The sequence below is a fragment of the Sander lucioperca genome, chromosome 16 (assembly GCF_008315115.2).
Source record: "Sander lucioperca isolate FBNREF2018 chromosome 16, SLUC_FBN_1.2, whole genome shotgun sequence".
NCBI lineage: Eukaryota > Metazoa > Chordata > Actinopteri > Perciformes > Percidae > Sander > Sander lucioperca.
This window is the reverse complement of record NC_050188.1, coordinates 17876211-17893710: the sequence shown is the minus strand read 5'-3', so window position 1 is coordinate 17893710 and position 17500 is coordinate 17876211. Positions and strand designations below refer to the sequence as shown.

At 42.5% G+C, this 17500-nt stretch overlaps 1 protein-coding gene across 3 annotated transcripts in view; it reads left to right on the top strand.

Annotated features, from left to right (window-relative positions):
• The window catches only part of atxn1a (ataxin 1a), a 90560-nt gene that overhangs the window by 69914 nt on the left and 3146 nt on the right, over positions 1-17500 (top strand). For 2 of the 3 annotated variants that reach the window (XM_031296247.2, XM_035993215.1), the window contains 2 exons: positions 9023-11381; positions 13668-17500. The exon at positions 13668-17500 is cut by the window's right edge and continues 3146 nt beyond it. In XM_031296247.2, the coding sequence (XP_031152107.1) occupies positions 9540-11381; positions 13668-14273 (2448 nt within the window). In that variant the 5' untranslated portion in view covers positions 9023-9539 and the 3' untranslated portion in view covers positions 14274-17500. Of the gene's footprint in view, positions 1-3730; positions 4080-9022; positions 11382-13667 lie in introns of those variants that run through there. The other variant, XM_035993216.1, reaches the window with a different exon arrangement.

Sequence of the window (17500 nt, the reverse complement as noted above, 5' to 3'; positions counted from 1 at the left end):
CAAAAACGAAAGAGTAAGAGAGCGTCAGATCATCATTTGTTTGTGCGCATGTGCACATCTGAATGAATGTTTACACATTTGTGCGTCTGCGTGTGTGTACTCAGTAGGATTATACAGCAATAGAGGAGCTTAGCAGTGATTTGCCCATCCATTCCAGTCCCTCCCTAATCCTACACACACGTTTTCATTTGGATTGTAAACATCTCTCACACACAATCATTGATTCAAAATCTAAGTTTTTTTGTGAAACCTCATGAGAACATAATCACCTTTGTTTAGGTGATTAACCCATATGTTCTCATATGTTCTCATTCCATAATGATATCTTTTCAGTTTAGTCATTTTCACTACCAGTGAATCCAGCAACAATCAATGGAAGATACATGTTTCAAATCGCCGTTACAAGTGCTGAAAGTAATGTAAAAGACAGATTACAGAATTCACATAAAGTAATACACTAACATTACCCAACATTTACAGAATCTATTAATTCCATAATATCTATCCTATGTGTAATCAAGTTGTGATCAGTGGAGACATCCTCTACAATCATTTGCCCAAATTTGTTTTTACATTTTTTACAGTAACCTCTGGCCTCTCTGTTGGTTCCCATGCCCACCACTCTGATGGATCCCTTGTCCCCACTCTCTTCCTATTCCTTGCTGTCTATCCTGCTCCATGTTGAAGGAAATTAAGGTGTTGTACTTAAGGGGTTCTGCCTTTGTAAAGCCAGACTTGCAGTGATCGTTTGTGTGTGTTTGGTATGTGACCATTAGATGGCTCTGCACCTACTGTCTCTCACACACACAGACAGAGACAGATGGAAAGACATGGATAAACAAGAGAGCTGAGACTTTCACCGACAGAGACGAAGGGGGGATAGATGGGTACTGTGTGTGTGTGTGTGTGCGTGTGGGAGTGTGGGCGTGTGGGCGACTGAGAGAGTGGGAGAGTGTTTGAGAGGGAACAGTCTGTGATATGTATATAGGTGAGTGTATATATAGAAGCTTTTCATCAGTTTCCTTAGTGACTGGCTCTGACTGAGACTGTGAAAGAAGAAGAGAGAAGAGTGTTATTTGCTGAAGAAGAATTTACTGCACTTAACATAACATTGATTCCTATTATGAGGTGATTATTGACTGAGTTTTGATGTTATGAACAAAAATAACAGGATTTGTTTTGATTATGGCTCAGCATAATGGCTTGTGTTTACCACAAATATCTCCTTATGAAAAACAGAATAGAGTTGGGATATGTGCATTCAAAAACACTTAACAAGTTTCCCATAATGTTTTCAAGATCCAGCTGTATTAAAGAGACCTTAGTGATTTCACATTATACTGTACATATAAAATCCAGAAGTCATGAAGTAGAGATGTAAATTATGAGGAGGTGACAGCTTTATAAAGAGATGTTTAAGCTCAGGGATAATAAAACATGGATTTTGCAGAAGGAGTGACACTCGATAATACCAAGTTATAATCAAGTGGTAATATTCTAGTGATGGTATGCAGTTATGAAAATCCAACCAAAACAGGTTCCTCTGTGGAAATGGTTAGACAGCGGGGGGAGATGTGAAGAAACTGGATATTTATGTGGGTCTAGAGTATGGGTTTGGTGGTGGAGGGAAGAGGTTTTCAGAAATTATGGAAGGGCGTTGGCGTGTGGCCAACTCAGCTGGACCAAGATAGTTTGAGATGTAGAGACGGACCAGCTGAAAAAAGACATTACAGAGACAGAACCATTCAAAAAATTCTCTTGTAACCGATTCTCTCTTCCCTCATCTCTTGGTGCCTGTTTGCTCTCTTTCTCTCACTCTGCTTTCACTTGACGGCACATTGTAAACAAACCCACACAAATGAATTATGATTAAATACAGAGAGGCTCCAATTAACTGCCAAGGCAACGGAAAAGACTGTGAAACAAATACACAGTCTAGTCTGGTTTTTCTCTCAATCTCTTCTGATTTGGCTTTCTCTCGACCTGTATCTTTTTCTTCACTTTTACTCTTGTCAGTCAGTTTCTCTACATCCTGGTCTCTTACTTCAAGCTCTAATTTAGAACCTTTTCTTTTATAACTCAATAGTGATATTAAAGACAATGCTGTAGTTGCAATATGTAAAAGACAAACGGGTTAAAAGACACACATCTTGACAATGTAATAACTTTTAGAAGTACACCTAAAAAAACTAATTTCGTAAAAAAAATGTTTTGAAACAATTACATGGTTTAGTTTCAAAACAGGAAGGAAATTTTGTGATTTGTTGGGACCGCTCTGTAGCAAATCAGGAACTGTATCTCCAATATGAGCAACAACAACTAACAAAAAATGAAACAGTGTCTACAGAGAGTCAAACTGCCCCAACACAAAGTCCAAGTAGAGAAAAACAAACAATGTAAAACATCATCACTCTGAGTGCTTATCAACAAAATGCATATTAAAAAATAAAATAAAAGTGCACAAAGAACTCGCAGATTACCACTTTTCAATCCTCTCATCCAGCCGAGTGTCTCTGGGTACAATTTGTTAGTTCTTTTAGTCCTCTTTGCCACATTAAAAGCAAACTTTTAATGTCTCCTGCCCTGCAATAGTTAAACACTGAAATGAATATCCAATGTTGAACATCAGGATTGATATCAAGCTGACAGGAAGACCAACCAACACAAACAGGATGTGTTTTTAGTGCATGTTTAGACCCATCGAGTCCAGTGGGAATCATTACTATTCTGCATGTGTGTAAACATCTTATTAGTGAGTGTTCACTTCTTCCCTTGTGTGCTACGTCTCTTAGCAATGAGGAGCACATTTCATCTATATTTACTTCCAAATGGTCTTTTAACTGGGTCAGCTAAGTTAACGGAAATAGACTGCTGTCTGCTGTCAGTGAGGCAATCAGTCATGGCATCTAGTGGTGGAAAGTAGGAAGTGCAGCCTTGTTGAATGTGAGCATAACACCTACAGTGTCTGCAAAAGGGGGAAATAGATAATGGTTTTGATGTTGCTTCTGTCATTGATCTCATTATGTTCTTCTCATGCCAGCATGTTTGAGCATATGAACACATAGGAGTGGGTTTGCATATGTGCGAGTGGATGTATTTCTCTGGTTCCAACTTCTCAAATAAGGATTTGGTGCTTTTTTTCTCTTGTACTGTATATCATTTTAAATTAAATATCTGGGTTGGATAAAAAGAAACTATTTAAAAACATCACCTTGGGCTCTGGGAAATTGCGATGGACATTTTTCACGAGTGTGTGACATTTAATAGGTCATGATTCATCAATAAATTGAGAAAAGAAACCACAGATTAACTATAGTTTCAGCCCCAGATACATGCATATCTGTGTGAGTTATTAATGTTCATGTACTCTCTCTTTAATCTCTACTGCTTACTCTCTCCCTCCCTCTCTATCTCTCCCACACTCCCCCTCTCTGCCCTTCTCACTGTAACAACCTCCCACCCTCTCTCTCTCCCTCTCTTGTTCTTTTTCACTGCTTGTAAGCGGTCTCTGGGCATGCAGCCAGCTGGCGTGTGTGTGTTTTTTGAATGAATACCTGATGAAGTTGGCCGAGCGAACCGTGGGAGGGGCCCTGTGTGTGTGTGTGTGTGTGTGTGTGTGTGTGTGTTTGTGCGCGCAGGGCAGACAGTATGAGAGCTTTGGCTTGCATTCAGCCCCTTGCATAATACACGTTGAAGCTCTGCATGCGGGACTCCCTCCCTGTGGGCGTGTGCAAGTGTGTGCTACCAATTTTGTGTGTGTGATCACCTGAGTGCTGTGTATCAGTGGTAGTGAGGGAGCTTCCTGCCTCGCTGTCAAGATTTAGGAGAGAGGCTGTTAGCTGTGTGTGAGTGTGTGTGTCTGTAGTGTTTGTTTGGGGGGGGGGGGGGGTGAGAAAGGCCGAGAGCAGTTAGTAGCACAAGTACACTGAATCTGCTCAGCATTTTCCACTTGAGGGGTAAAGAGGGAGACTGAGGGTGCTTTACAAGGGACACTGCGAAGAAGAGAGGAGTTAAGGGAGGAAAGGAATGAGAGGGGGAGTAAGAGCATGCTGCAGAAGCCGGCTACTCCTGCTACCCTGGTAAGTACACTTCACACAGTTTTGCGCTTACTCTGAATGAAGTGTTTGTGGGAGGGAGAAAGAGTCAGCATGTGTGTGTGAGTGTGTCCCGAAAGCTTGTCTTGTTGTATCACATGTAATTTGTAAGTGCGTACTGCGTCTGCCCTAGTTTTTCCTACACTCGTCGTCACTCGTTTCTCCCATTTGCCCGTCATCCTGAAGTGTTTCCCCTCCCTGCTTCTCTTCTCTTCTCTTCTCTTCGCTTCTCTTCTCTTCTCACATTTCTCTTTTATTCCTCTCCTTCCATTGGCTCTTTTCTTTCTCAGGTTCTCTCTAACTGACTGACTGTCTACCCGTCCAACCACCCACCCACCCTTAGGGTTATTGAGGGGTGAGAAAGTGCAAGTCATGCAACGCTGCCTAAGTGTTTGTTTTCCGAAAGAGACTCTCACAGTCTTTTTTTTTCTTTCGATCTCTGTCTCTCTTTGTTTGTGTAACTCTTAACCACTCTCTCCCTCTCCCTCGCTCTTGCTTCTCTTTTTCTCCGTCACCCCTCCCTCTCCTCTTCCCCTGCTTCTCTACCTCTCTGTCTCCATCTGTCAATGGCAGATCCTCCATTACTCCCTCACTATCTGACCATACTTCCATGTGTGTGTGTGTGTGTGTGTTTGTTGTTGTTTGTGTGTAATCACTAGTGGAGAGTGACAGGGAATAAAGTGGCAGCCTTGTCAGAGTTCCCAGTCTGGCAAGGGTCCCTGTACTGTGCACGCACATGCACACACATGCAAACACACACCCACACTAATGAAAAACCACAGAGGCAAAAAGCTACAGAGAGACATAGAGGAAGAAATAGAGAAGTAGAGAGAGACAGAGACGTACGTATAAGCCTGCAGCAACACTGTACTTTCCAGTTGAACTATATTTAGCAGTAAGATAACACATCACGTTGGACTTATCCCTTTGATCATGATTATGATTATGACTGGGCAATAAGGCACACACACTCAAATGCAGCAGACATATGTAGCTGATGCACACCCGTTTTTATATTACTGTAGCAATAGTGACAGTAGGCAAAACAAAGGATTCCATTCACTACCCTAAGGCAATGCATGCACTGAGACAAAAATGCATTTGCCCACCTATATAAATATAGAGGAGACGGTGAATAACCCTATTTCAACAAACGGTGGCGTATTCCATTAAATGCATCAATTAGACAACATAGTTTAATGTGTATTACTGTAACATACAACTTCGAAAATGTCATTTTTATACATAATGACTTAAAAATTATCTAGTAGTGTGTGTGTGTGTGTGTGTGTGTGTGTGTGTGAGAAAGAGAGAGAGTGAGAGACTAAAGCACATGGAAGAAAGAGAGAGAGTGAGAGAGAGACTAAAGCACATGGAGGACAGACGGATTGGGTTACAGGTCATCTGATATCAACACACACACACACACACACACAGAGAGCTGCAAACTCAGCAAGATTCAGGTGACATAGCTTTTCAGTGAATGTGTGTCTGAGTGTCAGTTTCAGTGAAGCAATACTCTCTCTTTCTGCAATGTAGGTCAGTTGAGCTTGCCTCTCTTTTTTCTCTCCATGGCTCCCATGCGTCCCAAGCCTTTGCCCACTCCATACCCCTTTACTACCTCTCTTTATCCCTCCCTCAATTCCCTTTGTCGACCCTCCTTAGGCTCTTCCTTCATTAATTGTTGCTGTAGTTGCTTTTTTTTGTTCACAATCCAAATTTTTCCCACCCTACAGTACATGCTGGAAGGGTTAACAAGGAGGGAATGTAGCCCTCAGAGGAGTCTTTTTTTATACCTTCACTCCTTCCTCTCCCTCACTCTTCAGCACAGTCTCTTTCTATTTTCTCTCTCGCTTTTATTCTCTCACTAACTTCTCTCACTTTCAATAGCTTGAAAGTTTAGGTTTTTACTTAGATACTGTCTGTCACAGCTGATATGAAAAAAGCTCTCAGACACATAATAGTCCTCTTATCTCAAAGTTTTAATTTGAGCAACAGCTTGTTGAATATGAGTTTGGCTTATTTTCTTTTAAATCTATACCGACTGCGTTTTATGACACAGCATGAACAGTACGTTGAATGAGGTGCGGTACAGGAGTTGAATCTAAGTTGAAGATTCACGTGGAAAGGATGCCAAGAGAGAAGAAGCAAAGGCATTGAGAGACAATTAACAACATAAAACCATTAGATGGAAGAATCATAATTGAGAATGGAGTTATGAAGAAAGAGAGGTGGGCAGGCTGAGGCAGGAGAGGAGTCGAGTGGAGGTAGAGTGAAGGAGGGAGAGGCAGAGAAGAGTGCATCTCAATGCTAAAAGCTTAGCGATCAACAGTACCTCTCAGCACACCTCTGAGTCATGCCTCCTTCATTGAACGATGGTGCATGGTTGAGAAAGTGTGTGTTTGTGTACTGGTGTTCTTGTACTGTATGTGCATGTGAATTTGCATGTGTGTTTACTCCTACGCCTGTATCTGCAGTTGTGTTATCAGTGCGACATAGGAATCTGCTTGAGATGCAAGATGTCCCTCGTCCTACAGAACACACACACACACACACACACACACACACACACACACACACACACACACACACACACACACACACACACACAGTGGGTGCAATTGGTATCACTCTGCAGGAATTAGCAAATAAGCCTCAGGAAGCCTCAGAGGTGTTGACCCATGCATTAGGGTGGAAAGATTAAATCTTTTGTGGCTTGGCAGCTACAGAGATCAGATAATCAGAGTCATCACCAATACAACAGGCTCTGCCATGTGGTCTAATGTGAGTAAAGTTAGCAACAATTGCAGTCTTAATATTCTGTGATGTAACCAGACCAGCTACATTAATGGCCGTCTACAGATTCTCAGTGTTTCCAAAATGCACAATAATAAATGCTTGAATCTACTGTTCTGTCAAGGTACTTTTAACTAGGAAGATACGTTTCCCATATCGCATATCTATGAAGGGCATACTAACAGTGGAGGGCAAACTACACACCACAATTCCATTTTATTAGAAAGTGTATATTGTGACTGCCTTTCTTATCCGAAAGTAATAATAATATCATCAACTGTAGCCCATCGTTTTCTTGATGGTATCTGGATGATGTTTAGAAAGGCCTCCTGTAGTAGTTCCCAAAAAAACTATAGGCTTGATTTTGCATGTTGTAGGTGGTTAAAGACCTTTCCAAGTGTTTATTATGATATGATTATTTATTTGAGAGTAAAAGTTCATTGTTGACCCTTACTCATGTTTTCATTTACAGCAATAGATGCAAAATAATTTCATAACTTTCCTTTTGGTTCAGACATTTTTATCTATTGGCTTATTGCAGTAATGCTCATGTATTTCTGTCAGTTTATTTCACAGTTGCATGAAACACACTCAGACCTTGACAAAGTAAACTCACTGACTTTGCAAACTCTTAACTGAGACAAACCTTGTATTGCAGTCAGCGTGTTGTTGCCATAACAGCTATACTAGCTGTGCATTTTTAGTGCAAGTTTGTCGTGTGTCAGTCAGCTGATATTCTGCCCACAATCAAGTGTGCAAATGTGTCTTTAAGTTGGACAGTGTATGTGCTTTTGTGCACTACTTGGTAAAAGAGTGTGTGTGTGTGTTTGTGTTTGTGTTTGTGTGTGAACTTGAGCTGTGTGTCAGGAAAAGAACATGTGTCAGCATAATTGAATATGCCCAGGTGTCAGTGTTTGAGTAAGCAAGATGGTGTGTCACTGGGTGTGTGTGTGTGTGTGTGTGTGTGTGTGTGTGTGTGGGTGGGTGGGTGGTTGCATGTGCTTGAAATGCTTCTACATTATTTATGAGATTCATACCAAGCTTTCCATCTTTGCAGCAGGGGGTCCTCACTAACAGATGGCACACACACATGTGGTACACACTCACACATACTTTATTTAGGACAAGCTTGTTATCAGATGTCTGAGTACAGCAGGTGCTGGAAACTTCCTGGAATTGTTTTGATTATTATTATTAGCGGTGCAAGCTTCTAAAAACCCATAAGGACTGCTTGAATTATTATTATTTTTTATTCTGCTTCAATTATTTTGCTTGCAATGTTGAGGCAACAAAAAACAAATAAACTAGCCACCTGTTGACAATACAACAACTTTTACCATGCGCTCTAGAGGCACAAGGCATGTCCTTGTAGCCATTTTCATTATTTGACCCCCTGAATTTCAGCATTTTTCTAGCTCATGGCCTCCTTTTCATCTTTCAGATCAATTTACTTCCCTCTAATCACTGTTAGTTCTTGGAGGGTTTATTGCGCTCCTGAATTTCTTGTTACAGAGAGACCTTGTGTTGGTCCATGCTATTATTTTTGTTTTGGAGCTGTTCGTTGAGCTCCTGACTTTGTTAATGCAGGGCGTCATTTTGTTGGCTCATGGCCTGTTTGTCGATCTTACATATCGCTCAACAGTTTCTCTTTTTGGAGCAAAACATGATCTAGTTTACTTTCAGTTGCAATATTTTGATTAATAAACAATTACAACCAAATTGTTAAAAGTTTAGATTTACATTTACACTGAAGACTTAAATAAGAATAAACCTCAAGCAGTCGTGAACTTATACTTTTTCAATTAGTTTTGCTTCAGAGACAGTATATATCAGCAGAGCTCTTTTGTGGCACAGTACCCCAGACCAGGGATACTTAACTGTGTGATGCAGTGCATTTCAGTGTGTCAGCTTGTTTCATTTTCATTGAAAAACAATTAGCTGATGCACTTGTGCAGTGTTAGATAGTAGTAATTTGGAAGATTGGCCTGTCATTATTGTTGCTGTCTAGGTGAAAACAAACACACATAAATTACAAAAATATAAATGTCTTTAAATGTATATGTATTTTTCCTATTATTATGTTTGAGATCCACACCTTTTCCTAACAGTCTACTTATCTCTCTTTTCCACAGGATTGTGCTGGGTGTGGGCAGGCTTGCTTTTGCAAGGAAATGATTCCGCATGAAGTGCGACGCACTCGGCCCCCCGTCGTCCTCGGCGGCAGCAGCAGGTGTGACGTCGTGACTCTCTCCCCTACCACACTGAGCTCACCCTTCAGTCGCTAAAGACCTCTGGACCAAACGGACCGCCCTACCCCTCTCCTCTAATCACCCCTCCATATCTTCATCTCCATATTTAATCCTTTCTCACCTGCTTGTTAGGGCGTGGATTTTCTTTGTCACCGAGAAAAAACCTGGTAATCACTGGCCTTGGTTGAACTTGATAAAGAGGGAAAAAGAAAGTTCGGGAATGTAATTCATACCTTATTAAAGCAAGACGAGGGACACATCATCAAAAGTAAGACAGGAAAGTGAAATAAAAAGCCAGAGATAGGAAAAAAAACTAAAAAAGGAAAGAAAAATCTATAGAAGGCCACAAATTAAGGAACGATAACGCAAGTACAGTTGAGGGACGTGAGGCGGAGTCAGCATGAAGTCCAACCAGGAACGCAGCAATGAATGTCTGCCCCCAAAGAAGAGGGAGATCCCCTCCAGCACATTACCATCTGACATTCGCTCACCTATCCTCCCACCTGCCAGTGACAGCCAGCGCACAGAGAACATGGCCTGGCTTGCCAGTGTGGCTGGTGGAAATGAGAGTGGCATGGGTAGACACCATAGCTCCAGTCAGTCTGACAGCCTCCAGTATAAATCCCTCTTTTCCACATCAGACTCTTCATCCTCCTCTTCCTCGTTGAGGCTAGTCTCATCTCTTCCTACCGTGTATACGTCCCCCCTGTCACAGTCCACAGTTGGAGGAACTGTCCATTACGCCCAACTGCCTCCCAACCTGCAGTTCATAGCCCCATACGCAGGCTATATCTCCCCTCAACTGCTTCCACCTCCTCCTCCACCTCCCCCCCTCTCCTCCTCATCCTCCTCTTTGGCCGCACAGAGACAGTCACACACAGAGACAGCCTCTGCTCCGTCACACGCCTCCAAACATGACCAGCAGAGAGCATCCACTGGGCGTACCTCCATGCCTCCGCCTTCTACAGACCCCGCCCCTCACCACGTTCAAATGTCAACCTCAACACGGACTGTGCCGTCACCTCATTACCAAGGAGGCATTCACCTTCCTCCCCAGTCTCTGCACCCCCACCATACTTTGGGACATGGGATGTCCCAGCTTGTGGTTCAGTATACGGACGCACCCACTAGGAAAGAAGAAGTTGGCTCCAGACCCAGAGAGCTCCACAATGGAGAGCTGGAAAGGGGTCGGCGGTTTGGCGCGTCCCCTGAGTCCAACCTCTCTAAGCCAGGGAGCAAATCACGGGATGCCACTTCGTCTTTGTCCTCCTACGAGGGCCGCCAGCTGGTTCTGCACTCAGACTTCTCTACTCACGATCACTCAGGGCTGAGAACCTCTTTCATGCTAATGCCCAACAGCCATGGGGACCACCAGCTGGTACCACCCAGAGCCAGCCCTGAGAATCAGACAACCTCTGCACACCTGGAGAAAGGCGGCATCATCCTGGGCAAGCCTGTCAATCGCACATCCTCCTCCTCCAACATCACCTCCTCTTTCACGTTTCCACCACCATTAAGTGTCGACAGCCTGAAAGCTGCTGTCAGCACACTGTCACCCCAGACCGTTATCCAGACTACCCACAGCGCTACAGAGGCACTGTCGATGGGGCTCCCCTCCACCAGTATCTACCATCAGCCACCTATCATTGGTTACATCGCAGGGGGTGGTGGGAGCCAGCATACGCCAATTAGCTACCACACCAGCCTACAACAACACTTACTCATTCCTGGCGCCCAACCAGTCATTATCCCTGTTAGTGGAGGGGGAGTCACCACATTGGAACCTGTAACTTCCCACATAACATCATCTACCCAAGCCGCACCGTTTCCTACCACACTCCCACACACATACATTGCTGCCACTGCTCCCAAAGGAGAAAGTCGAGAAGCCCCCAGCAGCTCATATCACCAGGCCGCTTCAGGTGCGGTGGTCCATGCCCAGCTTCATCTCCCCATTGTTTCCGCTCCGCCAGGACTAGTCGCTCCTTCTGCTCCTCCCCCCTTATCCAGTACAGTGGCGCCCCCCTCTCTCCCCCCATATTTCATCAAGGGCTCCATCATCCAGCTGGCAGATGGGGAGCTGAAACGCGTGGAGGACCTGAAGACAGAGGACTTCATCCAGAGTGCTGAGATCAGCACCGAGCTGAAGATCGACTCGTCCACAGTGGAGCGCATTGAAGGGAGCCACACCTCACCCAACTTCGCTGTGGTTCAGTTCTCTGTTGGTGAGCACCGTGCACAGGTGAGACACAGGGAGCGACCCTTAATTAAAGGATTAGTTTGACATTTTGGGAAATACACTTCTTTACTCTCTCGCGAGAGTTAGACTGACATCACCCTCATGTCTGTGCATTAAATACAGAGTCAACTAGCTTAGCTTAGCATAAACAGCAGAGCTACTAGCACCTACTAAGCTCACGTGCAATGTGTACACAAATTGAATCCCTGAAGATCTACATTTTGTGTGTGTATAGAAGAGTGATACAACATGTTAATCATGTGCTAGTAGTAGTAATGGTGGTGGTGGTGGTAGTAGTGGTAGTAGTAGTAGTAGTAGTAGTAGTGTATTTCACAACTTTGGGACCTCGCTGTTTCCCCGTTTTAGTCTTTATGCTAAGTTAAGCTAATCAGTTTTCAGTGCTGTGTCAATTGTTAATGTACAGACACAAGATTGGTATTGATCTTCTTGTCTAACTCTCGGCAAGAAGGTGAAACTATTCCTTTAATGCATGTTCATTGTTTAACTCCTCTATCAAGCTCTTTACTGGTGTGTTTATGTTAAGTGCATTGCTGAGCTAATTAGCCCAGTTGCAGTTTGCCACTGTAAAAGACAACTTTTAAAAAGATCTCTAAGAAGGCTTTTATGCATACTCTTAGCTGGTGTTATTAATGTTGGATGACAAGTGTTGAGCTTCTCCCTTATTAATGACTCTATTATGGTGAATCGCACAGGGCTCTGCTATTCCCTCTGTAATTAAGTTCAATGTACTTGGATGGCAGTCATGTAACAAACATGTTCTGATTATGAGCTTTAGAGAAGTTCAAAGAGTTGAGTGCTGAAATCTCCTCATCAAGTATTCAGTAAAGCCAGGAACATGAATGCACTGATACAGTATCACATTTCTACAGCTACATATAATACTCTACTGTGGTATTCTGAGAGGTTCGATAGGCCACAAAGACTTGTTTATAACGCGTCGACCTCTCAGTAATTTCTTAACATCTAATACTACACTTCGATTTATCTTTCTATTTTCTGTCTCTCTCTCCCCAACTCCTTCACACACACACACACACACACACACACACACACACACACACACACACATGCACCCTTCTCACTGCCTTTGAGGGTGTGCGTTAAAGCCAGTTAATCTATTTCATCTGTCCACGCTGTGACTCGTCCACCCACACAGCACATCTCTAACCATCTCTCACGCCCCCGGCTGCTCTTTGATACTGTACCCCACAAAAGCAGACAATCTTTCAAAGACTTATCTTTCTCTGTTGTACTTCATCAGTGGCTCTCTTACTTTTTTTTCCTGAGAGGTGGTAGCAGCTTTGAGTCCACACTCAGAGGACTTAATCTGAGAAGGCAAAAATTATATAATACGGTAGGGAATAAATATTGCCTGACGTTTGCTTTGAGATGGTGTTTGATACATCTTATACTTTTATCGTTCTTGACATTGTTCTCTTTCACACTCACTTCCTCACTCCTCTTTTTGTTCAACCCACCCGCCCTCTGTAAACTCGCCTTTATATCTCCATCTCACTAACTTCATCCACTCCCACCATCTTATTCTCTCTACTATATTTCAGATGTTCCTTCACTTCATCTTCTTTCTACTCAGGTTTATTTTCTCCTTCCTACCCATCATGTCTCAAAGCCTCCTCTGCTTCTATCTTTCATCTCCTCATTCTGTCATACAAATGATAATGCAGACCCCAATTAGTGTTAAAGAATTTAATCCAGAACTCAGACTTCCTCTTCACTGGTTTTGTGTAATGGACCACAAGTCTTCATTTTTGGGTTTATTTTATCTTCAAATATGTTGCCCCTTTGGTCACTAAGACATTCTTTCCGAGTGAATGTTTGTATTTCTTTTCTATTGCTATGTTAACAATATCCAGCTGTGCCTCTAACAAACCAATCAGAGTTATTACATAATCATCTTGCTGAGTCTAAGGACAGCATGTCCCAAAAGTTTTTTCATTCAGCTAGATTTACACAAAACTAAAGTCCTTGCATTTTTCAACAAGCAGCCATCTCTCTGTCCCTGTTTGTGAAAAAAAAATGTGATTATATCTGATCAAACCGCACCCACACAGTCCCAATGAGAGTTTTTGAGTGTTTCCTAAATTTAAAATTGATTGATTATTGCTTATTTAGTCAACTGTTTGGTGTTAGGGGGAAATATTATAGATTTGAAAAGTTTTAAAAAGTTTTAGGGGCTTTAAAGCACAGACAATGATTTGTATTTGTCTTCAATATCTCTGTGTCTTTCCACCCTTCCCTCTCCTCCAGGTGAGTGTGGAAGTCTTGGTGGAGTACCCCTTCTTTGTCTTCGGCCAAGGCTGGTCTTCATGCTGCCCAGACCAGACCACCCAGCTTCTGGAGCTGCCTTGCACCAAGCTCTCTGTGGGCGATGTGTGCATTTCACTCACCCTCAAGAACCTGAGGAACGGATCCCTAAAGAAGACTCAGCCCCTGGAGTTGGCCACCCCTGCCTCTGTCCCAGCATCCAGCTACGGGCACCTCAAACCCCCCAGAGCTGTCCCAGACACTCCCCAAAGCTGCAGTGGAGGAGGCTCCAGGCACAACGAGCGGGAGAATGGCATCAGCCATCGAGGGAGGGGTGGAAGTGGGAATAGAAGTGGAGGAGGCACCAATGTGGAAAACGGGGATCTCGTGTTTGGGGGAAGAGGGTCAGTTTCTAAAGGTCAGGTTGCCAGCAGCGCTGAAGCTGGCGTCACTAAGCCATCAGGACGAAGGAAGCGGAGATGGTCTGCCCCTGAAGGACGAAAAGTAGAAAGATCCGAGGAGGAGCCGCCCTTGACCCTGCCCAAACCTTCCTTCATCTCTCATGAGGTGAAAGTCAGCATCGAGGGAAGGTCAAGTATTGGCAAGTGAAGGCTAGCAGGAATGTTCAGTAACCATTGGGATTTGAAAAAAAGAAAAGAAAAGAAAAAAAGGATTCTACAGAAAAACATGAACGCCCACATTAATGTTTCATTTGTCTTGGTTTTAAAGTTTTGTTTTCAGTTTTTATTTTTCTATCTTAAATACTGTACTGTAGAGGTACATTTACTCTACATGGTATCACCTTACATTAAGTCCATGTAGTCAAGAACACATTTTTTCATAGATGGATTTGATATCACACAAGCAATCAATGCCGTTTTGGTGGTTTTCATGAGATGACTTATGGTGAGGGATTTGTGAGGCGTGCTAAATGCTTATTGGTGGCTGTGTGGCACACAGGAGCAATGCTTGATGGCTCTTCTTGGCTGGCTACACATTACACATTATGTAAATTTCAAATTAAATTAGCTGACAGTTTGCCTTTTGACAGGGATTTCACTGTCTTTGCACTGCCACCGAGGCAGCCTGGACAAAAAAACTCTTTCCCACCACCTCTGTGGTTTTACACTGGGCCACTGGAGTGATACAATGTCAGCTGATCCTGAGCGTGACGAATCTGTGGATAAACCATGACATTTTTCATTTTCTAAACCATAGTGGGAGTTGGAAAAACACCATTCTCAATGTCTTGAGTATAAACGTACTATGTGTTATTCTAAGTGTCATCTGGGTGTGCCAGACCTGACCAGTGATGTCATCAGGTGGTGCCAGTGTGCCACGCAAAAGAGAGGGAACAACACTTACTGTGTTCAATTGGACGATAGTGGATTCTTTACTTTCCTCTTGATCATTTTCATTTTAAATATTTTTTCATAAACCCCTCATCTTCTATCTCACCAGATAGTTGTTTTCAATGATTGTCAAAATCCTTAATCAGGGGTCATTTAGTCCTAGATTGAACCTAGGTGGGTCAATGTTAATGTATAAATGTGAGATACCCTATCCTAACACATATTCAAGTGCAAACACACTGGGTTGGCGAACTTAAACTTCAGAGGAAGACTGCATACAATCCCCATTGTGTTTTGATGAATTACTTTATATATTTTTTTTAATGGAGAAAGGCTGTGTGAGAGGAACCGAGAGAATCTGCATGTCAGTTCTGAGAGGGTCAGGATGTTTCAAAGCGCTTAACACACCTGTCACACTCACCATACAGCCGAGAAACTTTAGTTGTCTCTTTATTTACATATTACTGTATGTTTTTAGATTATTTTTTTTTATTTAGACAAGGGTAGAAAGTAGCAACAGCACTTTTGGAAAGGTGAAGCTTTTGGAAAAGTGAAGTGGTGGTTTTGAAAACGTGGTAACAGACGTGCCATGGGATCACAAAGAAAGGGATGATTCTGACAGGTATTGGAGAAAAAAATCCAGTTAGTAGATGGTTAGAGAAACATTTATGGTGACAAAAAGAATTAGAAATAGGATGGTTTTCAGCATGTGTGCTTGTACAGCCAGCCAGCCATGCTAAAAGTTAGAGGAAAGTATTGGAATGTGTTATGAAAAGTTTGGGATAAGGCATAAGGATTAACAAGAAACAGCCTTTTTAAATATCACAATGATGTTCTGTACTAGACTGAAAGCATCGATTAGAAGCTCGCGCCACAGAATTTTGAAGAGTGTCATATATTTGTAATGTGTGTGCTAGAGGGTGCATGATGCTGGTCTGTGTCTGTCCATACACACACACAGTCATGCTTACACAAACACAAAACAGCACAGACCATCCCTGAAACTCAATGACCTATAATATGTACTGTAATTAGATGAATGCGGACACTTTGTGGTGCATGTTGTTCCTACTGCAAAGACACTAGTTGACTGACATTGGGTTGATGCACACTGCTAACAGTACAGTTGCAGAGAGTGCTCTGTGGTGTGTTTGTGTACGTGTGTGAGTTTGTGTACGAGTGTATGTATACTGTGTATAGGAGAAGGATATACTCGCTTGATATAAAGACAATGCTAAATGTCCAGTGTTTCTACTTGGAGTCGTACTTAATAGAATCTTGCAATTTGCACATCAGGAGGAGGGAGAAGGGTGGAGACATGATTTTGAACCGCCCTGTCCTGAAACGAGCCCTAGACCACGTGACACACTGGAGGAGCCCAGGGTTTTTGTTCCTCAACAGGCACTTGTCACATTGTAGAGGAAAAGTTTTAACAACAAAGCAGTTAAGGTCAAATTACATTTTGAGTTTTTACAAACATAACCGTAGCTGTAAAAAGTTTTAACATGTGCCTGTCTACTGAATTTACTGATTTTAGTTAAAGATATGCCATTTGTAGTGTTGAAACCAGGGTGTAGGGACTAGGGTTCAGTTTTGAACACGGCCTGCGCTTTCAGCCAGCTGAAACCTTATTTAGCTAAGATGCAGCAGTTATCGCAACAGATATGCCTGCTTGGTTGACCCAAGATTTAGAGCTTTGTAAGCAACTGGTCTGTATTTTTTTCCTGCTCTAACATCAGTGTAATTGTAATTGTTTTTAAATCTATCACTGATGGTAGACGCATGTGGTCTGTGATTTATTATGTTCTGATTGTATGGTGTCATTCAACATGCAAATGTTTCTCTCATTACTGCATGTAACAATGAAGTATGATCATGCGCAGTAGTTAGATCAGCATGTGCAGGTTGCTGCTGGCACAATAAGTGTTAAGGAGGAAGAGAAGATGTGGGTTCCTGCAGGCATATCTGTTGAGCTGTCTACTCAGCCTCTTTATTTAGGTGTTGTTATACGGCAGAGATAGTTTTTAGTTGACATTGTCTCTAAAAAAGTGGATCAGTCGTATTTTCTTTTTCAACTGTGTGGGGCAACGCTGTTTCAGGTCGCAGGAGTTTACCATGGTGATGGCAGGAAGGATGTGTGCTCAGATGGATGACGAATGGTTGAGTAAATGGGCAGATGGATGGTGAATGAATGATTAGACCGCATATGAGATTTAAAAATGCTTTATTTTTTTTTATAATAAAACAGGGTTTCTCAGATCAATACCACCACAGTAAAACATTTTCATTTCTTCATTTTCCTATTGAAACATCATAATCATGACTAGTAGAAATAGTAGTGTGTGCATGTGTGTGTGTTTTGCAATCTGTGTGTGGCTGTGTGTTTGTCATACACACATACTGTACATTTTTTGTTCCAACTCCCTTCCCAACAAATGAAAAAGTAGAACAACAACATTGAAACAAACCTGTCAGCCACTCAGT